Source organism: Doryrhamphus excisus, chromosome 10 (assembly GCF_030265055.1).
Source record: "Doryrhamphus excisus isolate RoL2022-K1 chromosome 10, RoL_Dexc_1.0, whole genome shotgun sequence".
Classification (NCBI taxonomy): domain Eukaryota; kingdom Metazoa; phylum Chordata; class Actinopteri; order Syngnathiformes; family Syngnathidae; genus Doryrhamphus; species Doryrhamphus excisus.
The window spans coordinates 21,520,866-21,542,894 of NC_080475.1; the positions used below are offsets into that span (position 1 = coordinate 21,520,866).

The 22,029-nt window shown below is 47.1% G+C and overlaps 3 protein-coding genes across 11 annotated transcripts; 2 read left to right on the plus strand and 1 right to left on the minus strand.

Annotated features, from left to right (window-relative positions):
* The first annotated feature begins 793 nt into the window (after positions 1 to 793).
* Positions 794 to 12,785, plus strand: LOC131137001 (sortilin-like). Of its 2 annotated transcripts, XM_058084440.1 has the most exons (20): positions 815 to 1,540; positions 2,293 to 2,352; positions 2,441 to 2,514; positions 2,577 to 2,679; positions 2,752 to 2,913; positions 3,594 to 3,667; positions 5,108 to 5,157; positions 5,266 to 5,393; positions 5,501 to 5,645; positions 6,256 to 6,411; positions 6,735 to 6,841; positions 6,908 to 7,010; positions 7,391 to 7,562; positions 8,078 to 8,268; positions 8,347 to 8,536; positions 8,905 to 9,021; positions 9,335 to 9,443; positions 9,516 to 9,628; positions 10,299 to 10,428; positions 11,395 to 12,785. In XM_058084440.1, the coding sequence occupies exons 1-20, from the start codon at positions 1,268 to 1,270 to the stop codon at positions 11,407 to 11,409; spliced, it is 2,472 nt and encodes an 823-aa protein (XP_057940423.1). In that variant the 5' UTR covers positions 815 to 1,267; the 3' UTR covers positions 11,410 to 12,785. The 2 variants fall into 2 exon arrangements, with proteins under 2 accessions (XP_057940422.1, XP_057940423.1); XM_058084439.1 differs by having other exon boundaries at positions 794 to 1,540; positions 9,335 to 9,628.
* Positions 12,786 to 12,980: 195 nt separating this feature from the next.
* On the minus strand, positions 12,981 to 14,536 carry LOC131137510 (neugrin-like). The gene is made up of 3 exons (XM_058085558.1): positions 14,099 to 14,536; positions 13,925 to 14,035; positions 12,981 to 13,859 (listed from the first exon to the last, which is right to left on the minus strand). Exons 1-3 carry the CDS (start codon positions 14,326 to 14,328, stop codon positions 13,301 to 13,303), a joined length of 900 nt encoding a protein of 299 aa, XP_057941541.1. The 5' UTR covers positions 14,329 to 14,536; the 3' UTR covers positions 12,981 to 13,300.
* Positions 14,537 to 14,705: 169 nt separating this feature from the next.
* LOC131137509 (nuclear transcription factor Y subunit alpha-like) lies at positions 14,706 to 21,937 on the plus strand. Of its 8 annotated transcripts, none has more exons than XM_058085552.1 (10): positions 14,706 to 14,944; positions 16,385 to 16,486; positions 16,665 to 16,751; positions 19,150 to 19,296; positions 19,452 to 19,583; positions 19,658 to 19,760; positions 19,833 to 19,999; positions 20,348 to 20,521; positions 20,677 to 20,787; positions 20,862 to 21,937. In XM_058085552.1, the coding sequence occupies exons 2-10, from the start codon at positions 16,406 to 16,408 to the stop codon at positions 20,925 to 20,927; spliced, it is 1,068 nt and encodes a 355-aa protein (XP_057941535.1). In that variant the 5' UTR covers positions 14,706 to 14,944; positions 16,385 to 16,405; the 3' UTR covers positions 20,928 to 21,937. The 8 variants fall into 8 exon arrangements, with proteins under 8 accessions (XP_057941535.1, XP_057941533.1, XP_057941534.1 ...); XM_058085553.1 differs by having other exon boundaries at positions 14,715 to 14,944; positions 19,833 to 19,981; positions 20,862 to 21,934; XM_058085554.1 differs by having other exon boundaries at positions 14,715 to 14,944; positions 16,665 to 16,748; positions 19,833 to 19,981; positions 20,862 to 21,934.
* Positions 21,938 to 22,029: the final 92 nt, after the last annotated feature.

A 22,029-nucleotide genomic window follows, 5' to 3' on the forward strand; every position in this document is an offset into this window, starting at 1 on the left:
CACCACTCAATAGTTGACTGCTTGGTCAAAGGAAGGGTCCCAACACGGCGGTCCAGTCCACTTGTGGAGGGTGTGAAGGGTATACAACACAATAGTTTGCCAGAGACTTCAATGGTTGCTGACTTGTCACACCACTTTTTTGTTGAGCAACCATGGAGAAATAGCTTTTGTTGCTGCGTAATGAGAACATGTTAGACTGGTTTGCCGCCTGAGAGGGTAAACAGGAGCATAACCAAATAACTCAGCAGAGACCACATGACTGGATCCTCCCTTCCCTGACAAACACTTTCCTTTTTCACCCCTCTAGACGTTACACGTAGACATATGAGACACTTAAAGATTCATTTTATTTCTGATCTGCAGTTGCCATCAGAGCAACTGAGGATATGAAGTATTTGGCCCCCAACACATGACCCACAGTAATGAGCTTACACGGAGCAACCACTGTCCCATTACACCAATTCAATGATACAAACAATACTTCCCATTGCCACTGCAAATGAACAAATAGCAATCATGACCTAATTGCATTTGGAGACATGCGTGCAGTATTTTATGAAGTAAATGTAACTTTAGTAATTGAATCAGTACTTCTATATTTGAGCAGCTGATGCCTAAGACAAGACAATCGTACTATGGACGAACATTTGACTCCATCATTTATGAAATAAATAATTGTCATGGGATGATAAAGTAGTAAGATATCACAAGTCGTGCAAATCAGTTGTTTTTAGAAAAAGAATCTTCGTCTCTTAGAAAATGTAAATTCCCATGTACTGTATTGATTTAGTGTACATGATAGTTTTGCTCAACCTACCACGATAGTCGCCAGACAGCAGGTTTTACTACTGTAGCGGCGCCACCCGTCCAAAATCTAACCAATCAAATTCAGGAGTAGGTGGACCCACAGGTAAATTCAGCCAATCGGATTATTGCTGGTGGGTGCTTGGTGTCATAGCCACAAAGGCACAATTTGCCTGCTGGTACAGTGTATCAGGCTGGCTAGGTGTTGACAACCCTGCTAATTGGCGTGGAGCTCCCATCGTGAATTTGATATTTTACGAAATATTTTCGACATTATTTCACCGCTGCGCGGGGAGGCAGTCCTGGATTGTGAGGTCTCTTCATGTTTTCAAACGCTGAAATTAACGTTGTCAGCAGGACAGTTTTCGAGCGAAGCGACCTTCAACGGACTTGAATAAACAAAGACTTTTTCTTTCTGTTTTACATTGACTACTTCCATTGTCCAGTGACGTCCGCGGCGGCCATGGGACCTTCGCAGCCTGGCATCTTTGGCATCTTTGGCATCTTGCTCTTATGCTTCTTAACTCTGACAGCCGGGTCAGATTTCCCTTTGAGATCCAAACCGTCCGGACAGGCAGCTTTTGCTCGGCATTCAAACCGAGCTGCCAAAATCACTAAGCGGTCTCTGCCGGCTTCTTCGCACCTCCACGCCGCAAGCCGGCGGAGCGCCTCCGGGGATGCCTCCTGTGACGCTCTCCAAGGATATGGATCCAAGTTGGACAACAACACCCACCATGTAAGTCACCGCTGCGACCGTTACCAGTGGTACCAGGTGTACCAGGTGTACCAGGTGTACCAAGTGTACCAGGTGTACCAGGTGTACCAAGTGTACCAAGTGTACCAGGTGTACGAGGTGTACCAAGTGTACCAAGTGTACCAGGTGTACCAGGTGTACCAGGTGTACTAGGTGTACCAGTTGTACCAAGTGTACCAGGTGTACCAGGTGTACCAAGTGTACCAAGTGTACCAGGTGTACCAAGTGTACCAGGTGTACCAGGTGTACCAGGTGTACCAGGTGTACCAGGTGTACCAGGTGTACCAGGTGTAGCTGTCACCTTGACGTGTCCGTTTTCAGCATTCTATTACACTTCCCAAGTGCATGCAGGACGTGTGTGTATTACTATGTGTATTACATATTATTATGTTGTCATTAGCACAATATGAGCTCTTCCACACTCCACATCACCAACATGTTGCCTTCGGGAATGCAGCTGTCCGCTCAACCATAACTTTGGTATACAGAGCCGTTCTGCACTTTGACCTTTTTGCCAATACAGTAGACAATGTGCTGCTACGTTCCTTGTGCTCCTATCTGCTCCTGAAAATGGCCACAAGGAGGAGACCTTGTGACTGGCAGCGTGGCAGTTATTAGTTTTGAGTTGAGGAGTATTTTGTAGCTGTCAGTATCAAAGGCTGATCTGGAGTCTGAAGTCTTTGTCTCCTAAATGACCAGCGGTCGGAATAACACCCTCCTCTGTGTGTGTTTAGTATACCTTCAAAGACCTCAGTGGATCCGTGTCACTGGCCTGGCTTGGAGATGGGACCGGGGTCAGTGTTCCTCACTCGTGTCACTTACACCAGCTTTTGACTTTCAGAATAATTACTGCATGGCGAACGTGCATCTTTGTTTCCGCAGGTCATGCTGGCTTTAACGACGTTTCAGGTTCCCTTCTTCATGATAAGACTTGGACAGTCAAAACTCTACAGGAGGTAAGTCAAACCACGAGGCCTGGAATTTGCATGAGATGTGACTGCAGCTTCACGTATGCCAGTGAGGACTATGGCAAGACCTTCTTGGACGTCACGGACCTCATCAACAACACCTTCATCAGGTCGGAGTTTGGCATTGCTATTGGCCCTGACAATTCTGGGAAAGTAAGAGAAGTTTCCAGAAACCTTGGTAGGAACCTCTCACCGCTTTCATCAGTCTGGGTTTTGTCCTTGTAGGTGATCTTGACAGGCGAGGTGTCTGGGGGTCACAGGTCACGCATATTTGTCTCTAACGACTTTGGGAAGACTTTCACCCACCAAGAACTGCCCTTCAACCTCCTCAGAGCCATCACCTACAATCCCGAGAATTCCAACGTGCTGCTGGGACTTAGCTACAAGGTAAGTTGGGAATGAAGGTGTATGATGATAATATTCCAAATACAAATATTGTGTTTCCAAGCTCAAACATTGCTTTGGTTGACAAATACTGATATTTCAATTCTGACTGATGTCATCGCCTCAAAACAACGTCCGACTAGCTCTGATTTGTCCAACGTCAGTACATTGGTGACATTTCACCACTCCTGGGGTATATCTTCTCAAGGGACAGTACTGAATGAATCAATGAGATATGGTTGCACTTTAGAGTAGTCAGTGTGCAGCTTGTATTCTGACAACATGTCCCAATGGGTCTCGGTGTCAATACTCTGTGCGAGCAACATCCCCTTGGGCTGGAACCCCGTTTGGGGCTTTTCCAAAGTATCTGTAGAGTAATGTTTTATCTGCAATAGGCTAGCTCATTTCTTTGGTGTCTTGGCTAAACAACAGCTAGCAATTACAGCTAGTAGTTCAATCCTTTGACATTGGTTCCTTAGCCTCTTTCAAAAGCCAACACTGGGCTCAAGGGCCTTCCACTTGGCTTTTTCATTGCTGCAAAGCTGTCAATTATTATCCAAGTGTTGACATGGGTGCAGCCATTAAGACTGCCATGGTGGTCAGCGCTGTTCTACGTGAAAGGAACTGTGTGATGCAACTGGCTGAACTCTGACCTGTTGAACCAATTACCATCTTTTCCTCAGGATGAGCTGTGGCTGACTGAAGATTTTGGCTCTAACTGGAAGAAGATCCATGACATGGTGTGTCTGGTGAAATGGTGAGAGACCAGAGAGACGCACTCAGCTAATACGCCTGCGTGTTCGTCCGTATTCCCTCCGCATTCTTACAATCAAATATAGTATTTTCTTTGCACAAGAGAGAGAAGTAGGGATGCTCCCATCGTATCGGCCGATATCAGTGAAAAAGGACGGTATTGATATCGGCCGATACATGCCTTCAAACGCCGATCAGCTCCGCCCCCGCTGCAACATCCAGAACAAGCATGTCTGCCGCGTGGGGGACTTCCTGTCTTTGTGACAGTGGTAGAAGTTTGGACCCTGCAAAACTGGCCTCACCGGGTGGGGGGGCGGGGGCTTTGAAAGCTTTAGATTGGGGCGAGCACGTGGCAGGGTGTGGGGAGTTTGAGGCTTGTGATGTGATCCTCGCCCCCCCCGCTGTACTCGCAAGTGTGGGCAACATTTGGGGATGAGTACCGCCTCAGTACGGATTTGGGAGCATCCGGACACGATGTAGCACTTTCAGTGCAGGAGGAACGTTGGTCGTGTGCAGCCCTGTGTCGGACTCCGGATGATGCGTGACGACCGTGACCTGTGGCGAGCGAGCGTTTACGGCGTGCTGGAAACGTTGTGCACGCTGGTATGTTATCTCCTCTCCTGGGGAGGGCAGTCGGCTGCATCTGGCGTCAGAAGGCCGGCGCCCAGCAGAGGCGGATAAACCTGTTTTCCATTCAGGTGGAAGACTAGAAATAGAAAAGGTGACTTGTGGATGCCAGCATGTTGTTCCTGTTGTGGTAAAAGCAGCATATTGGCTTCGTTTGCTGGAAGTCAGCTATGACAGTAAACGTTACCAACATGGGTCCACGTCATGGAGCTGATTACTGTGGACTCTTTATGTATGTCGTACGTGGTATTTCCACTCCAGTACTCTCTAGTACACTAATACTGGCACAGACAAAGGCGAACACGTCGACAAGGATTCTCCTGGGACTTTTATTGCTGCACCTCCACAGTAAACCTGCTTGGCTGACTTTACAGCAGGCGTGTTGGTTACAAGGAACTTCCTTGTGTACCTCCTGAGTAACCTTAGTCTTAGACTTGGTTGCCAGGTAGGCATTTTAATGCGCCTTCTGAAATAAAACATTCAGATTTTGTCTCATCAGACCAGAGTATTTTCCCAGAGGCCTTTGGGGGTCATCAGCATGGTTGCTTTTGGTCCTGGAACTCTTCCATGCAGCTTGAAACCAGGCAGAAAGCCTGGTTTCTTGCTAATGGTGGCGTCATGAACTCTGACCTTAACTGAGGCGAGTGAGGCCGACTTTTGTGGCCAGCTCTTAGATGCGTCGTCACTGTGCTGTTGGGGTCATTTTGGTAGGCCGGCCATTCCTGTGTAGGTTCACCTTTGTTTTGGTATGTTGCGTATCTTGTATTGCGAGCAACCCTCCTCTCTGAAATACTCCATCATGTGACTATAATTCCAGGGAGAGGAAAAATACCATCTTCTTTTCAAGCAATCGCAATGGATCCTGCAGTAAGTGTTTCATCCTTTCCATCTTGAGTTACCAACAACCACTGTTGATGTTAGCATTGCATTGCAGCACAAATCTCCATTCCTAATTTGCCCTTTTGTGTTATTGAGATGATCGGGGAGTGCTGGAGCTTAGGAGAACAACTGATTTTGGGAAAAGCATCACAACTGTCGCCACAAAAATCTACTCCTTCGGCCTGGGCGGGCGTTTCCTCTTTGCTTCTGTAATGACGGGCAAGGTGAGTCTAAAGTACCTTCAAATGAATACTTGGCATGTGCAAGAAAGAACTCAGGTCTGCTAAAATGACGCTATTGACCGTTTGACTGTTTTTTTGTTCCTCTGCAGGGCACTGAGAGGAGGATCCACGTGTCAGTGGACCAGGGAGAAACTTGGAATATGGCTCAACTGCCCGCCGTTGGTCACGAGCAGTTCTATTCCATCCTTGCAGCAAGTGATGAAATGGTCTTCATGCATGTGGATGATCCAGGAGGTCGGTCCACACTGCGGCTCCCTTTTTATACCGGGACATACTTCCGATGTCTGTGTGGTCTTATTTCCAGCCAGAACGGAACTTTGCGTTCCATTAGGTCAGGTCATTTTCTAGTTATTGATTATGTATGCTTGTGAAGGCTCCTCTTGTGATTTATCTTGACAAATACACCGACGGCACTGACTAACCGGCCTGGATTTGGCATGAGCGCTAGGGATGCCAGATGTCTGCGTACACCCAATGGTAGAGATCAGTAATGGAATAACAATACAATCAATAAATACATAATACATCACACTCACATTCATACCTATAGACAATTTGGAGTGGCCAATTAACCTAGCATGTTTTTGGAATGTGGGAGGAAACCGGAGTAGATGAGTAAAGCCACGCATGCACGGGGAGAACATGCAAACTCCACACAGAGATGGCCGAGGGTGGGATTGAACCCTGGTCTCCTAGCTGTGAGGCCTGCGCACTAACCACTAGGGCTTCCCAGGCCGCACGTGGCTGCTATGCTTCTACCTTCCCGCAGTACTTTTCCCAATGTAGACGCTACAAGGAATTCTTGGCTTCCTTATCACGATCCCATTTGTCTTTTCCCTCCCAGATACTGGCTGCGGCACCATTTACGTGTCCGATGACAGAGGCACCGTTTACTCCAGGTCATTAGAACGCCACCTTTACACCACCACAGGAGGTGACACCGACTTCACTAACGTCACCTCCCTGCGAGGAGTTTTCATCACCAGCGTCTTGGCTGAAGGTACCCGTGCTTGCATGAAGGCCTGACCACAGCTCTCTATAGCCGTGTCACCTGGGACACTCGTGTCGGGGGCAGGGTGTGGGCCCAATGTTTCATTAGCTGCCGTGTGATATCTTAGTTTGTCTCTCCTGTCTGACCCGAAATATTCCTGACTCCTGTAATCATCTATTAAAGATACAGTCAGTAATAATTGTTTCATTTCTACGTTTTCATATGTTTTGTCATGATTTGAATCCATATTTGCGTAGTGCGTGCATGATGCTTCCATAGGAGGAGCGTTGGCCGAGCGTGCACGTACTGGAAAGGCTGTTGTGTCGTTCCAGATAACTCCGTGCAGTCCGTGGTGTCCTACGACCAAGGAGGGGAGTGGTCTCCTATTCAGAAACCTGCAAACAGCAAGTGTGATGCTACAGCTAAAGACCCAGAAGAGGCGAGCAAAGGAACAAGGAAGAAGCGTTAGCTTGAATGTAGGCTCTAACATTGTTTGTTTTGACAGTGCAATCTCCATATCCATGCTGCCTACAGCATTGCCATGAGGCTCAACGTCCCCATGCTGCCACTGAGCGAACCGAACGCCGTGGGCCTCATATTAGCTCACGGTAATTATGAAACATCTCCATATGTTTATGGTTTTAGCTACTGTGCCAGGAACAGGAAGGAACATCGAACGTGCTGTTTGAGTTCCTGGCTAATAATATGAATAATATTGGGCTAAAGTAACAAGGAAGGAACATCGAACGTGTTGTTTGAGTTCCTGGCTAATAATATGAATAATATCGGGCTAAAGTAACAAGGAAGGAACATCGAACGTGTTGTTTGAGTTCCTGGCTAATAATATGAATAATATCGGGCTAAAGTAACAAGGAAGGAACATCGAACGTGCTGTTTGAGTTCCTCGCTAGTAATACGAATAATATCGCAGTAACGAGGAAGGAACATGGAACATGTTGATATCTGATCATTTTGTGCATCTTTTCAGGAAGCGTCGGTGGTTCGATATCAGTGATGAACCCTGATGTATACGTGTCTGATGATGGAGGCTACACCTGGATACAAGCTCTCGACGGACCCCATCATTATGCTATTCTGGACTCGGGGGGCCTGCTGGTGGCTGTGGAGCACAGTCCCAATGAACCGATAGACAAAGTCAAGTAGGTAGTGGATAGCGGAGCGGGCCTTTAGTTGGAACCGATCATTTGTCCTGGTCCTTTTTACTTGCTACAAGAGCGTTTTACTGCCTTTTCTTACGTTAAAGTCGGCATGCTTCCACTTTCTATGCCCCTTATCAGGCTCATGTGAGCGCTACATAGACACCAAGCTACGCCGCACATGAAAACACATTTTAAATACAAATTTGCCATAAATTAGCTTCAACATCCTGAAAGGTAGGCTGCACGGCGTTAGTATGCAGGCCTCGCAGCTAAGAAACCCCAGTTCGATTCCACCCTCGGCCATCTCTGTGTGGAGTTTGCATGTTCTCCCCCATCCCAAAATCCTGAAAATGAATGAATCCTGAAAGTCCCTTTTCCCAAATGTGTCTTTGGAGTTGAGCAGTAGATTGGGAAGCCTGGCCACTACGTGTTGTCATTGGTCACCCAGCGAGGCGCTCTGCAATCCATGAGTTGGCCTCAGTTCCCAACCTGGACACCCTCTGCTGATCTTCCAGGTTTTCCACCGACGAAGGGCAGTGCTGGCATCCATATACCTTCACCCAGGAGCCCATCTACTTTACAGGGCTTGCATCAGAGCCAGGGGCCCGCTCTATGAATGTCAGCATCTGGGGGTACAGAGACAGCTTGCTCAGCCAGTACTGGATCTCCATCACCATTGACTTCAGGGATCTCCTCACCAGAGACTGTGAGTGGGTGGAATTCCATTTCCAATGCTGCTGGTTTATAATCCAGCATTATAATGAAGCAAAGTCTTTTTGATCAGGCGTGGACCGTGATTATGTTCAGTGGTTGGCCCACTCTGATGACATCAGCAACCCCAAGGATGGCTGCATGCTGGGCTATAAAGAAAAATATCTGCGTCTCAGGAAGGACTCCGTTTGCTGGAATGGCCGAGATTATACCATCACCACTCAACCAACGCCTTGCCCGTGCACACTGGATGACTTCCTGTGGTATGACTTCATCATCTGATAGATGTCTGCACGTTTATTTTACCATCATTAGAATAACCGCTGACGGTCGTATCAGAGCAATCTGGTCTGGGATCAGCTCTCCATCTGTTTTCCTGCCATTGATATCGGCATGCAAGTCTTGATCTTGAGACTGGATCAATCCCAGCTGTCCTCCACGGAGCAACAAGCTAACAGCTCAGTATAGCGCCGACGAGGCGCATGTGAAAACAAACAAAAAAGGCAACAGAAGCAAAGTTTAGATAAACTTGATTCTACCAGGTGACAACCTCTCTCACAAATCCTTCAAAGTCCTCATCTTCTCCTCATCTTCTGTCTTCACCTTCCTGATGCCACGTGGCTGACTGCAGTGACTTTGGATATTACCGCAAGGAGAACAGCTCCGAGTGCCTGGAAGAGCCAGATCTGAAAGGCAAAGTGCTGGAGTTCTGTCTGCATGGCAAGGAGGAGCAACTGCTGACTCATGGGTAATCTTCATATTTTAGCCCCCCGGACGTTGGACCGCGTCAGGGTCAGGTTATGCTGATAGGTTTTCATAAGTACATTTCAAAGCAGAGGAACGTGAAATGAACAAGCAACCAGGGCTACCAAGGGCTACCAAGGGCTACCAAGGGCTACCAAGGGCTACCAGGAACACAAGACTTTTCAATCTGAAATAATAAATGTAACAAATGATAGATAAATGCAGTACAACAGACTGCATTGCTTACCCAATCAGCGCTTCTTCTCTTCTGATGGCCCCACATGATCCTGACGTCACACGTGCTTTTCCTTGTCCAGCTACAGGAGGATCCCCGGAGACAAGTGTGAGGGAGGACAGACTCCTGAACGGAAAGAGATTGACCTCAGTAAGAGGTGTGTGAGTGACCTGCTGGGCCATGAACTCCAGGTCAGCACCGCCGCCTGCGTCCGTCGTGACCTTTTGGGATTCAGTTCCCTACCTCATATATGGTTTTTACAGGGAGAAGGCCACTCCTCCAGATCTGGAGCCATTGTGGCAACAGTTGTCATCATCATGCTACTGAGCGCTGTCGCTGGAGTTGTCTTCGTCAAGAAATACGTCTGTGGTGGCAGGTTAGATCTTTCCTCTCCACCAGCGCATGCTGTAGTTTCTGTAGGTTGTTTTGGTTACCCTTTGCTGGCTAGTTTGGTTGGTTAACCCATCCATCCATCCATCCATCCATCCATCCATTTTCCTCCGCTTATCCGGGTCCGGGTCGCGGGGGCAGCAGTCTCAGTAGGGAAGCCCAGACTTCCCGGTCCCCGGCCACCTCCTCCAGCTCCACCGGGAGGACACCAAGGCGTTCCCAGGCCAGCTGTGAGACATAATCCCTCCAGCGTGCATAGAGCGTGCAAAGCGGCATAGAAAGTGGATTAATAAGCAATGCTGGTGCACGTTCAAATGTTGATTGTCCAACTAATATTAATAATATTAATAAACTAATATTATTATGACATTTTGTCAGACCAAATAAACCATTGTCATTATCCATCCATCCATTTTCTATGCCGCGTATGCTGGAGCCTATCCCAGCTGACTTGGGGTGCGAGGTGGAGTACACCCTGGACTTTTCATTTCCCATTCCCATCATTAGCTGACACGGAGCATAACCTGTATGTTGGTGGGGGTGGCGCTACATTGGAAAGCTAGCGCCCTTTGGGCAAACAAGGTCTTTGAGAAGGGGGGGGGGGGGGGGTCCTGAAGTTGTTTGGAGCAAGCTAACAGCATTTGAACGTTTTCCAGGTTCTTGGTCCACAGGTACTCGGTGCTGCAGCAACATGTGGAGGACAACACGGCCGAGGTCATGGATGAGCCACTGGACAGCGACCACGCTGGAAATGGAAAGGTGGACTTCCACGACGACTCTGATGAGGTAGGCTAACGTTTACATCGATTCCCAGATGCGGAGGACCACGTTGATACATTTGGCATGTTGGAGACGTTCCAACCAACCGAGGTCAATAGATGCTGATCTGTGTGAAGAACATCGAGATCTTACTTTGGCCTTGTAGCTGACAAATTAGTGTAATATCTAATAATTATACATTTCTACAATATGCCCAATATCCCCAGTGTAATATCTAATAATAATACATTTCTACAATATGCCCAATATGCCCAGTGTAATATCTAATAATAATACATTTCTACAATATGCCCAATATGCCCAGTGTAATATCTAATAATAATACATTTCTACAATATGCCTAATATGCCCAGTGTAATATCTAATAATAATACATTTCTACAATATGCCTAATATGCCCAGTGTAATATCTAATAATAATACATTTCTACAATATGCCCAATATGCCCAGTGTAATATCTAATAATAATACATTTCTACAATATGCCCAATATGCCCAGTGTAATATCTAATAATAATACATTTCTACAATATGCCCAATATGCCCAGTGTAATATCTAATAATAATACATTTCTACAATATGCCCAGTGCCGGGAGGAAAAGCAAAGGAGCTGGGGCCTGAAATGGCCCATCTTAAAGGTTTTTCTTTGTTTCTCTGGCCTTTTGAAGCTACATACTGTAATTAGCCATGCTAGCCCAGGGATTGAGGATCATCGTTGGCCACCTGATATCGTATGAGCTAAGCGTTAGCTGCTGCTGTGTTTGCCAAGCGGAGACGTGCAGGTAAATAGTTCATGAGGGCTGGCCACAGACAGGATCCATCACAATGTCAACTGGTCAGATGAGATGCAATTCTTACCGCCAAACATCTGCTCAGGCAGGACCTGAAGGTGCGACTGTGGTCATGACATGACAGGAGGATCTTTGTCATCTGTTTTTGGCTAAATGTTTTTATTTCCATTCTCTGCCAGGACTTGTTGGAATAGCAGGTAGAGCCTGTTAATCCACTCAGCAGCAAGCTAGCCTAGCTGCTGACGGCAGCCTGTCTCCAGCCACTTCCTGTCATCACGTATGATCTTTGACCTCAGCTAGCACACGGACGGCCTGTGTCGCTCTGCCGTCTTCTGGAAGCACAATGAATGTATGCCGACTCCCTGGGCGTACCATATGTTTGGGTGTAAATTGCTGACGTTTATTTATTATTACATGGATGCAAGACCTGAGTCAGGCCAAGAGAAACTAACTCCTGACCAAAGCATCACCGTCCTGCCTCGGCTTCCACTTGGCAAGCGTTCCGAAAAATACTCGTCCTTTCTCTGCACTCTGTCTGTATGGCGTCCCATCAAAGGTGATATTGGCTTGGCAGGCGACTGATGGGTAACGACCCTCCCCAATCTCTCCCCAATCTCTCCCCAATCTCTCCCCAATCTCTCCCCAATCACTACAACAGACAGCTACTTTGTCTTCCTGCCCCCAGTGGCCAGGATGGGACTCTTTTGGGCCTGCTAGTCTGTGGCTCGTTCCTTTGTTTGTTGCTTTGGCTTTCAAAAGCAGCCTGGTGTCTCAACGTTTAGATACACGTAAAAGACATCTTTAATATCTGCAACCTTGCCTGCTGCCCTGTTGGATAAATGAAGCCTCCACAGAAATATCTGAACTTCACCTGCTAAAAGCTTCAACGCCACACTTGACCAAAGTACGTGGCTGTCGTACCGTCGTCATCTCAGCACTCGTAGTCGTCTGTAATGATTTCATCTGGTTTGTACCAAAGCTATAGAATCTGCACGGCGCAAGTCGTAGCGGATACATCTGTACTTTCATAGCATCACTTTCAAATGTCTTAGAAACACACAGGAAGAATGACATGACAATATTGTAGGATGTAGAAAGTACGTCAATAACAAAACTCTCTTAGGTTTTGGCCCCCAGTTTGTTTGTCCCATGTTTGTCATGCCAATTCTATTTGGGATTAGCAAAGGGTGCAGTAAACGTGCTGCGGCGGTATGCGTGCCCCCCCCCCCCCACCAGGGGGGGGAGACGAGTATGGTTCCGTAAGAACAGTGAAGGATAAATGATGTTTCATATAAACTTGCATTGAACTGCACGTAGTCCCCAAGTTGGTGTCCACGCCTCAGAATGAGAGCATTGTGGTACTTTGGTAAAGGGCTCATGGAAAGATGGAAAGATGGAGAGATGGAAAGATGTAGGGCAGAGAGCTGGTATTCCATGACTAAGTCATGCTATCTTTTTCTTACAATGTGACGCATCACATGCTTACGTGTTGTAGATACAGTATGCAGGCTTCCATCTTCCCGTCTGCTGCTTTTCCTTGGATTTATCAATAAATGATCCTGTTTCTCTGCTTGTGGCTCCTGCCTTTTTCTTGTAAAAAATCGAATGTGAATGAAGTTTTTATATTTGATATTTAAACTGACATTTATTTTGTAGCACTTGGTTGATGATATTTGAGCTAAATCTTACCGTCTTCAATAAATCCAATTAGTTTTGGTTTTTGGGTACACAGCAAATCATACACATATCATTTCAAATGCGCTTCGGACATGCAGGCAACGGATCTTTGCAATATTCCAACCCAGATGAACCTGCTGAATTTATGCCGTCAGTGGGGCGCCGCAGACGTTTCATTGGGGTGGCCAAAATGGAGCACGAACACCCCGTTCCCGTCTTCACGCTAGACTCCTTGCTTTCCATTCATCCGTACGATCCCAACTCGTCCTGTTGGCTCATCCGACAATCTCATCTCATCCAATCCAATCAGGAGTTGCGTACAGGACACTATTTATGTTCAAAGCAGGTGTTTATTTGCCACGACTCAACAAAATGTTGTCATCACAAGACCACGCCCCCTACCAGTGTTCATATTCTGTACAAGAAACCGCCCTCGCCATCGAAGAAATCCTTCCCAACTTGCACCACAGGCGGAGGCTTGTCCGTCTTCCACTGCTCCATCTCTTCCTCGGACAACACCCGACCACGCCAGCACCCGTCCTCCTCTTCCGGGTTGCTCTTGTTGGACCGAGTGTCGTCTCCGGCCGGCGTCCTACCTGGGGGGTCTTTGGTCTTTCCAGACGTCCAGCCAGCGGTCGGACCTGCGACAGCTGAAGAAGCTACAGCCAAGGACTTGGAGTCCGGGCTCGTGTCTCCACGTAGCGTATGGGCAGCCACGGGAACCAGACCATTGTTTGGATCTCCTGGGGGGAGCACGGCTGCTGAGCGGCCTCCGTGCCTCTTCGTTCCGCTCTTCTCTCCCCCGGACCCTGAAGGCAACACAACCCGAGCATCCTGCTGGGTTTTCCTGTCTGGGTCTGGGCTGAACCTGCTCTTCAGCACTCTGACAATCACATCGGGGGAGACGGAGAAGCCTTCAGCCAGACGCTGGACCGACCACTCGCCCGGCTGCTCCTGTCCGAGATATCTGGAACGACACTGAACCCGTTTAACTGGGGGGGGGGGGGGGGTCAAAACTCCTCAACTCTTCACCTTATCTGCTCAATTGCTAGCCAGGTCAGCTTCCTCTCCGGAGCCCCTGAAGGCATCATCTTCCTCTTGATCATGTGGTACTTGATAGTCTTCCGGGTCTTCTTCCTCTGTCTGAGCAACCATAAGGAATGAAACCACACTTGTAGACGCATCAGATGTTTGGAGAACACTCACGCCAGCAATGTCTCCAGCTGGTCCCCCACGTCCTCCATCATGAAGCCTTCATCTTCTTCTCGGTGGAACTGTTTGCGCACAGCATCCTTCTCCATCCGTCCCTTGCTGGCACCTCCGCTGCTAAATCGGCCGAACATGAGGGGAACCTTGCGACCGCATGCCGACGGCGGTGCTACTGTTCGAGCCCCAAGCGTGGCCAGCACGGCGGTCACGGGGAGCCGTCCGGCCATGATTACGGCCCGAGTGACGGCGGACTGCTCAAGGTGACTCTTAAAATGTTAGGAGGCCGAGTGGAGCTGTAAGCGACACCATTAACACTCTGGTTGCGTCCCGTAAAGGCAACACGGTGTTCTTCTTCTCTTTCTGGCGGCTGGCAGGCAGCTTTTTGGTGTGCGGTAGCGCCACCTTCTGGACAGGAGTGGGGACAACCCCACCCCTTCTGAGATCCATCAAGTCCAGCTTTTCTTATAGATGAACATATATATATGTGTGTAAGATATATAACCCTGGGCGGATGCGCGCAAAGAATGCTGGGATATGATGTACTGATGTACCACGAAGGTTGGCGGGAATGCAGACTTCTTCCCAACGGAGAAGGAGGACACATTTGTAGGTCGCATTTGGATGAGCCTTCGCGCGGCACTATGACGTCATGCAGCCTACAATTGCGCACTTTGAGGATGCAGACACAGCCAATGTATGCTCGTCATGTGTCAAGGAGTCGCTGAGCACCTCCCCCCGAGCGCAGTTCTTTCATTTGCGCCATTTTGTTCGCTCACTTTGTTGATTGGGCTTTAGCGAGCTGCACTGGAGCCAATCAGAGGGGAACCGGACAGCGACTACACGGTAAGGCAGACCCAATTGAAGGCGTTGGTAGTTGTCAGCACGGATTGGTTTGCTGCGGACCAACCAAATTACTAACCCCGCTAAGTGCACAAAATCAAATGACACAGTTTTGACCACCGCTGTTTACCCACGCTTGACCCGGAGACTAGTTAGCGTTGCCGGTCGTGCGGAGGAACAGCTTCTCGTCGCCCAGCTAACGTCTAGCTAGCATGCTTAGCTAGCGTGTTGAAGCTCAAACAAAGAGAATACGGACAAGGCTAACATTTAGCAACCTTCGGCGGCTTCCAACGAAGTACCAAGGACTACTGGACGCAACCAGTACATTATCGGGGGGAATTCATTCGCATTTCTCCCTTACGGGGCACCTTAACTGGTGCTACTGGCTTGCACTTTATTTAGCTTCAGCGCCATGCAGTCATCCTTTTCTCAATCAACCCCGTTGTCAAAATATCTCAATACTTGAGGGATTTTAAATCGATTCTGTTTAAGAATTCAAGAAATACAGTACAAAAAATACATTGTACAAGAACTACAGCAAATATTCTTCACACGGCTTTTTGCCGTGCCAAATGAAAACACCTCTAGTTGAACACATTACACTCAGTGAGGCATACATTTATAGTACTATTTAAGATCTTTTATATTTATCATGGATTTACTTAGTAGAATTTTTTGAAATAAAAAAATAAGCTTTTTTTTAAAGCTTTGGCTTTACCAACCTTTGTGTTATTATTGGTGGCTGCCATCAACATTGCATGGCATCCTTTTGCTCTGTTTTTACCATATTTGCTGTTGTTTAAATGTTATTGAATTTCTGCAGCTATGCAATGACAAATGAGCCATAGTCCGCCGATGGCCCCTGGGCCGCACTTTGGCCACCCCCACCCTTGTGGCCCTTCGTCAGGGTGGGGCTTGTTGGCAGGGCGAGCAATGGTCTCTCTCCCTGTCGCTGAACGAAACCCCGCATGGAGTCATCATCAGATGCACCTCAGTGTTCAACTTGCTGTTATTTTCTTATTGTCATTCTCGCGCGTCTTCAAAACTCTGCTTCTTTCGTTGTTGTCTGACTGGGTGATGTAAGTACGTTGGTGACGTTAGCGATGGCTCAAGGTAGTCCAATTATTCAAGTAGTCATTGCAGCCCTAATACATTTCCACAGCATGAGCTTCTATTCAACACTGCTTCCATAAGACAACGCTATACGTCTATACGTGGTAGCCAGTAGGGTTTCAACCAAACCAGCGAGCACCATCACACACTGTCCGTGGTTGAGGGCAGGGCAAGTTGCAATGGATGAACACAGACGTATCCTGCCGCTTGGTTGGTGTGTTGCTGCCATTTTTGGCCCATCGCCGAACCTAGCACCGGCAGAATGGGAATGTCAGAAATGTTGCTAGGCTAACCTTCTGGTTATACCTAAATACCTATTTTGCCCCACAGCAAAGCATTGGATAAGCAGCTATGGAGCAGTACACCGCTGCCACCACGGCTACAGGAGAGCAGATTGTAGTACAAACGGCCAATGGACAGATCCAACAGCAGGTGAGCTCAGGTTAACTCTTTTACATCTGAATACTCACACTACAACCTGTGTTAATAGTACTTGACAATTCATCCTTCTTCCTTGAAGCTCTCAGGTGCCCAAACATGACAAATCAGTGTTTTCTCTGCCAGCTATTTCTGTGAGATTTCATGATCCTGCCTTACCTGTTGCCTGCAGACTCAGGGCACAGTGACGGCTGTGCAGCTGCAAACAGAATCACCAGTGGTGACGGCCTCAGGCCAGCAGGTGCAGACACTCCAGGTAGTGGTGTATTTGCCGCCCTGTGGTGGTGTCATGACCTTGTTGTCAGCCGGTATTAGGGCTGGGCGATATATCCATGTTGCCAAATATTCATATCCATTTTAAACACAATATCAAAAACAAGTATATGATTCATATGGATATAGCCTGGATTTGATATTTCAAGATATGTTATGGCAGCTTTGTGTCCCCTGCAGCATTTTCAGTGTTTGTTTAATAGTGCTTTTTTATTACTTCCTTATTGTTTTTGTGCCATAGCGACCCCTCTAGCAAGTGTGCACCTATGGATGTTCATCTCGTTACCTTTGTAGCTGGCCGCTTGCTCCATTGTTTACACTTGGGAGCAGCTGTTAGCTTTGAGCACCCCTCTCTACGCAACATGATGGGGATATCCTATGAGACATGGAGGAGGAGAGGCTGCATAGCGGGAGTCAACAGCGAAAAGGACGGTATAAATGTTTCTGTGTAAAGACGCTATCAAGCATGTTTACCGTCCGTTGTCATGGGGAACGTGAGATGGAAGCGCTAACGCCGCTAACACTGCTGCAGAGAGACTAGCGTGAGTGCAGCATGGTTGCACTGAAGATTGAACATCATATTAACGTTTTCTATATTTAATAAAAAAGAATATACTATTTCATTTCAACCACTATTTTTGTATAAGATTGTTTACATATACACACAAATTTGGCTTTGACGTTTGTCTAAATTCAGATCAAGATATATGGTATATGGCTATTCTAGCTAAATATATGGGGATATTAGTTTTGGTCCATATCGCCCAGCCCTAGCCAATATGCATTTTTTGCATGCTACAACCAGTGCTGGATTTGTTTTATGTTTATGTACCGTCTGTGTGCTGTTTGCCTCATGCTCTCGCCCCCAGCATGTTTTACATCGTCTGAAGTGCATGCTGCTGACTCGGCACGGACAGTCTTAACCTTGATCAAGGAATATTACTCAAAAGAGAGCAATAATGCGTATGTATGAAAGACTGACCCCTTTACTTCTTTAAGCACATGGGGTATACATTTCTGTAAACACTGTAATGGTGGATAGGCATAATATATCCAGGTAACATTTAAACCTGACTTTTCTCATCACCAACGCAGGCTGGTCATCGTTTCTGTTCTAGATAATGACTTCTTGTCATCCTGTGGGAGTTTGTCCCGTGATGGTACTTCAAATGTGCATAACTTTAGTGCAATCTGCAGTGTCTTTTTTTTGGACTGTAATGAATAATACACACCCATTAATTTAACCTTGTCTCCGGTCTTCCGCGCCAACCTCCCAGAGACGATGGGAATGTATGGCTGACAGGGTTCACTTCATTCAAGACTTCATAGAGCAAACGCACCCAAGGGTCCTTCTTCCTGCCTGTCTAGAGGCCAGAAAGAGGAAAACAGATATGCATGCAGCTGGCAAAATTACCGACTTCATTTTCATTTATTGTGTGGTTCATTCATTCATCACACAACTGCCCTTTTTCTAAATGAGAAATGTTGTCGTCTTTTAATCTCCTGACACCCCTAAAAAGAAGTGAATGTTTATGATAGCCATTATGCTTGTTCATAAAAAGACCGGCTAACCATGAAAGGGGACCTATTATGCTCATTTTTCCACCCTTTGTACTGAGTTGTGGTCTCCTATAGAGCAGCTACACACAATAACCCGCACAGAAAACTCTTTAGATCTTCCAGAATCTGCACCTATTCCAGCTGGATTTCCCTAGATTTGTACTTCCTGCCAAAACGCTGTTTTCATTTATTCCACATACGGCCCGCCTCCATGCATGCCCACCCAAAGTGCCTCCTAACTGTGAACCATCTAAGGAAGTCAGCCCCTCTGTGACATCACAAAGGGGCAGGTTTACCACGCCTTATGAAACCCAGCATTTTGAGCCATCCCAAACTTCTTTCAGGGCTCCCATCCAAACTTTGGTATGGTTAACTACTACTACTACTACTGTACTTAATACTACATACATTGGTACTACAGTTCTAGGTCATAATGATTCAACACCGGAATATTACATTGGTACTACAGTTGTAGGTCAGAATGGTTCAACACCGGAATACTACATTGGTACTACAGTTGTAGGTCAGAATGGTTCAACACCGGAATATTACATTGGTACTACAGTTGTAGGTCAGAAAAGGGGGGAAGGCATCATAGGTCCCCTTTTAAATCCCATTTGGTGTCTTTTTTATTCCAAGCCAAGGTGTTTTATATTTCATTTCTTAGATGCAAGCAGGTGATCAGAAGAGGAGAAGCATTTATTCTCCGGAAAAAATGTTGCAAATAATCATTGTCCCTCGTTTATTCCGCATCTTTGTTCTGCTCTCGTCGAAAGCTGCCCTTCCACTTGCCGTGCTGCTGTGACAGTTGTCCTTCTCTGTAGGTTCAAGGGCAACCTCTGATGGTCCAGGTCAGCGGTGGGCAACTCATCACGTCATCCGGACAACCCATCATGGTGCAAGCCATGTCAGGGGGTCAGGGTCAAACCATTATGCAGGTTCCTGTGTCTGGAGCTCAGGGACTACAACAGGTGAGGCATGAAGCTCACTCTGTAGATGATTTGTGATCACGATGCTTGTCGATATTCCAGGCCACGGTTGTAAACACACGATTGGATTGTGTGCATTTGGCAAAAAGGGAGTTGTTTGCGTGATTGGAATTCCGTCTGTGTGCGCCATTGTGTAGATTCAGCTGGTGCAGCCAGGTCAGATCCAATTGCAAGGTGGTCAGACCCTCCAGCTCCAAGGCCAGCAGGGTCAGCCCCAGCAGATCATCATCCAGCAACCCCAGGCAGCCATCACAGCCGGACAGAACCAGGTATTAAATATGAGCCAACACCCTTTCAAGTCTAAAATGACTTGCTCTATTTATTTTGACCTCCGGTCTTCCAGGGTCAGCAGATCAGTGTGCAGGGCCAGCAGGTTGCACAGACGGCTGATGGACAGACCATCGTCTACCAGCCTGTCAATGCAGATGGTACCGTCCTGCAGCAGGGTAAACTCCACTCGTACCTTCATAACTCAATGCTGTTGAGCTGTCCTGTTAATGAAGATGTGTACTTGTCAGGAATGATCACAATTCCGGCAGCTAGCTTGGCAGGTGCTCAGATCGTACAGGCAGGAGGTGCCAACACTAACACGACCAATAGCCAGGGCACTGTGACCGTCACCCTGCCCGTCTCTGGCAACATGGTCAATGCAGGTGGAATGGTCATGGTAAGACCCGGTGCAGAGGTACCCAACATCTTGTTCTTGTCATCTTGTTCCTCACTTAATCACTCAGGAGGCGTGGGTGTGCTCACAGAGCATCAAAAATCTACTTCTCACATTTTTTCACTTAGGAGCTGTTAAACCTTCCTTACATTAAAGCCGTAAAATACAAGCTCAAATCCACGTCATCGATGGCACACACTAGCACACAAGCTAACCCTGCTAGCTTCCATTCACACGTTTATGGCCGTTTCAACCTGTGGAGGTCGGGAGTGTTTACGGTCTCTGACTGCTTATCAGTCAGTGCACACGACTGCTGCCTTCCCTGGCATCGGAACTAACGACGATGTATTGGTCTGGGTTTCAAATCAGATGGTGCCTGGAGGCGGTGGAGTTCCCACAATGCAGCGTATCCCTCTACCAGGAGCTGAGATGCTTGAAGAAGAGCCCCTGTATGTAAACGCCAAGCAGTACCATCGTATCCTGAAGCGAAGACAGGCCAGAGCCAAACTGGAGGCTGAGGGCAAGATCCCCAAAGAAAGGAGGGTAAGTGAGGTTCATTCGTCATCGTGCCAGACTATGAACAATCAGCAGAGCGTGGTCATGAATGACGGTCATGAATGACGGTCATGAATGACGGTCATGAATGACGGTCATGAATGACGTAATGGTCACCGGTGCTTCGCTATCCTATGTTTCAGAAATACCTTCACGAATCTCGCCACCGCCATGCCATGCAGCGCAAGCGAGGAGACGGTGGCCGTTTCTTTTCACCCAAGGAAAAGGAAGAAATGGCCTTGGCACTGGCCCAGGTAAGATCAGTGATGAAATCAGTGTTTTATCCATCAGCCTGTTTCTATTTTTATCAATCCTTTTTCTCCCACAGCAACAGCAGGAAGCGGTGCAAGCCGCCGCCGACGAGACGGTGGCTCAGATGATCCGGGTCTCATAGCATCTCTCCCCAGCATCATCACTTCTTTTTGTGACCTCTGCTCTGCCTTCATCCCATCTGTCACATCTTTGCTTCTTCTGGTCTTCCGGGCAGCAGGCCAGCCCTGTCATGGAAATCTCTCGTCAGTCGGCCTCATATTGACAAATGCTTCCTTGGTCCAAGCAGCTATTTATTTTCACGTGTTGAACTGGGGCCTTCCATACGGAATTACGTGAAGTTAGACACGGATATGCTTTCATTCAATGGCAGGAGAATTGGAAATGGTACAACATTTTTTCTCAGAGACTCATTAACTTGATTATGCATCAGTGTTGAATTTGTATCATATCATTTATGTCATGTTCTGTACTTTGGACTTTTTTTTTTCTTCCACCCATGTTCCGTGTGGAATAACCTGACATCAACTGAGCAAAACATTTGAAATGTGATACTGTTGTAAGAATCTTGTATATTGGTTGTTTTTATCCCAAATTGTACTTACAACTAATTTTAACATTTTTAAACCCATTTTATACAGTCTAATTCTTGGCGGTAAAGTTCTTCTATCCTTATTTACTTCCTGGCCCAAAAAAGTCACACAAACACGGCACACATTCTCTTGTACTGATGACAGGACGTTAGGACCGCTGCCCGACTTTCCTTCCCTGGGATCTTTTCCACCTGCTAATTATGCAATGGATAGTTTCAGGAATCTCCTTACGTGTTATCTCACGCTTGCTGCATGCCAGTAATGAAACAGGATGAGAACGGAGGAGAAGGTAAACGCAGCATCATTTAGGCCAAAAACGTCTTTCACCCACCCAGTAAATATCCAGTATTTGCTTAGTGGACTGCTGCTGGTGACCTTTTTGTGGCCAGGAATTGTAGTTAATACTTACAATGGTGTCTTTCAACCCATGAGTGGATGCAAATGTTTTTATACGTACAACCATGACTGATTTCATACACACACACACACACACACACACACGGAAACACTAGTGGTTGGACACCTCAGCTAATTAAACCATTTGTGACCACATCGTGTGTTGAATAGTATTTTCTAAATGCATATGTAATGTGTGAAAGGCTACGTTTAAGTATTACCAGCAGCGTTTTACTT